Below are 5,925 nucleotides of genomic sequence, written 5' to 3' on the forward strand. Positions count from 1 at the left end.
CTACACACTAATAACAAACTAGCAGAAAGAGGAACCAAGAATACAGTCCCATTTATAATTGCAACAAAAAGAATAAAATATCTAGGAATAAATTTAACCAAGAGGTGAAAAATCTATACACTGAAAACTACAAGAAATTATTGAAAGAAATTGAAGAAGATATAAAGAAATGGAAAGACACTCCATGCTCATGGATTGGAAGAATAAACATAGTTAAAATGTTCATATTACCTAAAGTGACCTACAGATGCAGTGGAATCCCAATCAGAATCCCAATGGCATTCTTCATGGAAATGGAAGAAAGAAGGCTAAAATTTACATGGAACTACAAAAGGCCTCGAATTGCCAAAGCAATCCTGAGAAAAAAGAAGAAAGCTGGAGGCATCACAATCCCTAACTTCAAAATATACTACAAAGCTACAGTAATAAAAGCATCATGGTACTGGTAAAAAAACAGACACACAGATCAATGGACTAGAATAAAGCCCAGAAATAAAACCACAGATCTATGGACAATTAATCTTTGACAAAGGAGCCAAGAAAACACTGTGGAAAAAGGAAAGTCTCTTCAATAAACAGTTTGGGAAAACTGGACACAGACTTGCAAAGGAATAAAAGTAGACCATTGTCTCGTACCATTCACAAAAATTAACTAAAAGTGAATTGAAGACTTGAATGGAAGACCTGAAACCGTAAAACTCCTAGAAGAAAATATAGGCAGTACACTCTTTGACATCAGTCTTAGCAGCATCTTTTTGAATACCATGTCTCCTCAGGCAAGGGAAACAAAGAAAAAATAAACAAATGGGACTACATCAAACTAAAGAGCTTCTGCAAGGCAAAGGAAACCATGAACAAAACAAAAAGACAACCCACCAACTGGGAGAAAATATTTGCAAATCATATATGCAACAAGGGGTTAATCTTCAAAATATATAAAGAACTCTTGCAACTCAACAACAAAAAAAACAAACAACCTGATCAAAAAATGGGCAGAGGATATCAATGACATTTTTCCAAAGAAGATATATATGGCCAAGAGGCACATGAAAAGATATTCAAAATCACTAGAGAAATTTTGCATTGATTTGCATTACAGAAATGCAAATCAAAACTACAGTGAGAATGGCTATAATTACCGAGACAAAAAATAACAAATGCTGGATACCATGTGGAGATAAAGGAATTCTCATACACTGCTGGTGGAAATGAAAACTAGTGCAGCCACTATGGAAACACAGTATGGAGATTTCTCAAAAAATTTATAATAGAAAAACCATATGATCTAGCTATCCCACTACTGGGTATTTATCCAAAGAAATTGAAATGAACAATTCGAAGAGATTTATGCATCCCTATCTTCATTGTAGCATTATTCACAATACCCAAGATGTGGAAACAATCCAAGTGCACATTAACTGATGATAAAGATGTGTATATATACACACACACACACACACACCCTGGAATACTACTCAGCCATAAAAGAGAGAAAATCATCCAATTTGCAACAACATGGATGGACCTTCAAGGTATTGTGTTAAGTGAAATAAGCCAGACAGAGAAAGACAAACTGCATGATTTCACTCATGTGGAAGATAAACACATGGATAAAGAGACCAGATGAGTGGTTACCAGAGGGGAAGGGGGTTGGGAGGTGGGTTTAAGGGGGTAAAGAGGCACATATATAAGGTGATGGATAAAAATTAGACTATTGGTGGTAAGCATGATGCAGTTTATACGGAAACTGATAAATCATAACATGCACCTGAAATTTCACAATGTTATAAACTACTGTGACTTCAATAATATAATTTTCAAAAATAAAATAAAATATGTGGTGGCCTGGTGGCACAGTGGTTAAGTTTGCACGTTCTGCTTCAGCAACCTAGGGTTCGCTGGTTTGGATCCCGGGTGTGGACCTATACATTGCTTGGCAAGCCATGCTGTGGCAGGCATGAGACATATAAAGCAGAGGAAGATAGGCACGGATGTTAGCTCAGGGCCAGTCTTCCTCAGCAAAAAGAGAAGGATTGGTGGCAGATGTTAACTCAGGGCTAATCTTCCTCAAAAAAAAATTAATAAAATAGTAAATTAAAAAAAAAAAATGTGGAGTATCACATTCTTAGAGGTAGGGAAAGTTGTTTCACAGAGGGCTGATTGAAACATCATATCATGTGTGGGTAAATAAACTTTTTGAATAAGAAAAAAAACCCTGCAGATTTCCAGACCCCGCCCTAAAAACACATTCGGTAGGACTGGTGTGGGTGCTGAGGATCTCTAGCTGTCCTTGGAGCCCCAGGTGAGCCTGTTTGCCTCATGTTTGAGAATTGCCAACCTGTCCGACGCCGCCAACAACCACAAGTCTGCCTCGGTCACACCAAGTATCAGAGACACTGAGGTTCTTATTTCCAGCAGTGGGCAGTGGGGGTCCCTGCAAGAAGGGGCATGAGCTGTCTTTTGTGGCTTAACTGAGACTCACAGTGGGAACTTTCTGGAACCCCAGGGCCAGTGCCTCCCTCCTCTAACCCAGGTTAGGGAAACTTCTTAAGTTATCAGGATTTTCCCTGGCCTCGAGGGCGTGTCAGGGGGATGAGCCACAGTCTTGCTGTCGTGGCCCCTGGGAACAAGTGGGCTGTGCACAGGTTGGGTGACTTCTCCTGGCCTGAGGGCTAGGAGCTGCTGCCAGCGCCCCATTCTGTCTGGGCCGATGAGGCGGGGGGCCTAGGATATAGGCCCCAACACTGTGTTCTTTCTTCTCTACTGAGAGTCCCCCACCCCCACTCCCCAGGACCAACTGTCCCCTTAACTGCTGAGAGAAACATTCCACTGGTAACAGCCAGCACCTAACTGCCCTAGCACACAGCAGGCAGCGATCTTTTGAGCCTCTCCATCAGATCACTTTGCTACCCTGTTCAAATCCCTCCCATGATTTCCCAGCACATTTAAGGCAAGATCTTCTACTCACCAGAGCTGACAAGGCCTGCCATGGTCTGGCCCATGCCTACTTCTCCAACCACAGCTGGCATTCTTTATCTTTCCTCACGAGCCACACTGGCCTATCTGCTGGTCCTGCAACAGACCAGCCTCATTCCTACCGCAGTGTCTTTGCACTTACCATTTCCTTCTCCAGGAATACTCTTCTTCCAGCTCCTCACATGACTGCTTCACTCACATCTCCACTGAAATGTCACCTCCTCAAAGAAGCCTTCCCTGACTACCTTGTATAATATAGCACCCCTTCGTCATTCTATCCTCTTATCCTATTTGACTTTTCTTTGTAGCAGTTATAGTTCTTTGCAATTATATGGACTTGTTTCTTCCTTTAGTTTGTGGGCGCCTTGGGGAGAGGGGCTTTGATCCTCTCATTCACTGAAATATCCCAAGCCACTAGCACAGTGGCTGGTATTTAACAGGTGGCCAAAAAATATTTGTTAAATACAAGGATAGATGGATGGGTGAACTGATAAATGTAACGGCATCTTCTCAGTCCTGCCTCTCCTCTCCTTACACACACACACACATACACACAGTTGCACATACGGAGGGAAGTACTCATCCAGTTCTGCGTCTCTTAAAGGACCTGCCTGTGTCCTGCCCCACTTTGCATAGCCACATAGTTAGGGCCCTTTTTGGAGACAGAAGGTCATGGAGGATCAGGTACCCCATGAGGGAATGTACTTTAAGGTAACAGAGAGGTTTGGGGCCTGACCTTGGACAAGCTGGATTTCAAGTGAAACATTGTTACAGAAAATCATTTTATTGAACAATAAGAAGTCCCGCTGGGGACAGAAGGGTCTGGGAATAAAGCAGCACGTGAGCCTCAAGGAGGACGCTGCTTGACTCTCTTCATCCTGTTCCTGCTCCAGGGAGCAGGTCTTCCTGGGTCACTTTATTCTGCTTCCTGAGATCCTAGGCAGGAGGCTCCCTGGGTAGCCACAGATTGCTTCTTTCAGTATCAAAAAGCCCAGCTCCTCCTGGTTTGTGTTGGTAGCTGTTGGCAACGAATAGGGCAGGAGCCCATCTGGCAGACCAGGCTCCTGATAAAGCCGCTCAGCACCATCTCTCTGCCCCTGGATTCTCCTCAGCCCACAGAGTGCACCGTTTTCTTTTCTCTGCCCAAGAAAGGACTGTAGAGGATTAAGCAGAGGAACATCAGGTTTTCTTCCAGGCCAGCTTCGGTCCTGGGATGTTCAGAGAAGCCTCTCACTTCAAATCTCAGTTCTGAGGCTCCTCGCCCATGGCCAGTTAGGATGGAAGGAGGCTCCTGGCCGAGAAAGGCTCAGACAGAACAGCTCGGGTTCTAATCCCCAATGGTGGGCTGTGGGGGTCACTGCAGAAAGAAGCATTAGCTGTCTTGGGCAGTTAAGTTTTTGCAGTCTCTACATAGTGGCTCAGCCAGCTATCTTCTCTGGGGTCAGCCTCCTGCCGCCATCCTGCAATCTCTGAATATTGGGGCTGGGGCAGCCTAGGTCTTGGTCGGACTCTGCCACAGCTCGATGTCTCTTGAGCACCCGCCTGGGGACTGGCTTCTCTGCTTCCACCTCTGCTGGGGTGGCCAAAGGAGCATCCCCATAGACCCGGTAGCCACCAACCAGGCAATATGTTTCTCCATGCCAGACCATCTGGGTTTCCCCACACCTTCGGTAGAGGACATGGTATAGACAAGGTGTAGGAGGAGAAGTGGGAGCCGCTGGTGCTGGAAAGAAAAGAAAATCAAAACTGATCAGTCACTTCTGCTGGAGAAAGTCTCCTGCCAGGCCCTCCCCCCCCCCCCCCCCCCCCCCCCCGCTCATGTTTCTCTCAGTTTCTGGTTGAAGCTCTTTAATCTGCTTGGCATCCAAAACACAGCCTTGGCCCATCACCTCTGAGTGCCCTAGGGAAGGGATGTGAGCTGCAAAAGCAGTTCCATGGAGCCTATGGCAGCAGCAAGAGACCAGGAAATCTGTTCCCAATTCCCAGAGAACACAGTAGAACCCAAAAATAATTGCAATCAGGATCCTCTCCAATTGTCCCTTCCACAACAAAGGAAATGTTTCTTAAGGTCTCTCACTTCTGAGGCTTTAATGGAAAGGCCTTTCAAGCTTTGGAAAAAATAATCTAATCCAAATCAGTCAAGATCCCTTTTCACCTTGGCAATGCCTCTTGGGCCTCCTTCATCCCTCCTGTTTCAACCACTTTGAGCTCTTAGCCTCTGATACTTTTATCTAGATTAGAAAAAAGGACAAACACTGAACAGGAGGTTCAAAGCCAGAATCTGGGTAGCAAGTCTAGGCTCACATCAGCCCAACCTTGCAGGACACCATTTCCTCAGCCCTCCAGGCTCAGGATCACTTCATCACTCCCCTTGCCTCTACTGTTCTTCCCATCAATAGGACACCACTCTTTCTCCCAGTACTCAGCAGCTCAGTCTTGGAAGTGTCAGAAGGGACCCACGTGGATGTCTGCGTGACAGCATGGTAAAGGTGCCTGGGTCAGAAGTTGAGGTTCAAGAGTGGACTTTCACAGCTCTTCCTCAAACTGCTCCATTTATCACTTGCCAACAAAAATGTAGCTAAATGTAAGAATTTAGCTAAGAGGCCAATCAGGACAGGGTCTGAATGGAAGCATCTTGTAGCCCAAAGGGGAAGGCTACATTTGTAAACCTTTCTGAACTCTCCCTCAGGGATGACATTTCACTTGTCCTCAGCAGTGAGCAGGAACACTGTGGGTCCCTGAGGGGGCCCTAGGTCACTGGTATTACTTACAGCTGGGGAAGTTCTCAGGTATGGTGGGCAAGCCCAAAAGGAACATGTGGCAGCCAGGTGAGGTTGTGTGTATACCAATGCCTCTTACACAGATGCCCAGAGTAGGCCTACCTGCTCCGTTGCCGTCCTGGGGGGCAGAGGACAAGTTGGAGTGCATATAGAAGATCCAGTCAGACAT

General features: G+C 45.5%; 1 protein-coding gene across 1 annotated transcript; it reads right to left on the reverse strand.

Annotated features, from left to right (window-relative positions):
- Positions 1–4,394: 4,394 nt before the first annotated feature.
- On the reverse strand, positions 4,395–5,925 carry LOC124230830 (DPEP2 neighbor protein-like). Its single transcript, XM_046647223.1, has 2 exons — positions 5,859–5,925; positions 4,395–4,699 (listed from the first exon to the last, which is right to left on the reverse strand). The coding sequence occupies exons 1-2, from the start codon at positions 5,923–5,925 to the stop codon at positions 4,395–4,397; spliced, it is 372 nt and encodes a 123-aa protein (XP_046503179.1).

This window comes from Equus quagga, chromosome 20 (genome assembly GCF_021613505.1).
Source record: "Equus quagga isolate Etosha38 chromosome 20, UCLA_HA_Equagga_1.0, whole genome shotgun sequence".
Lineage (NCBI taxonomy): Eukaryota > Metazoa > Chordata > Mammalia > Perissodactyla > Equidae > Equus > Equus quagga.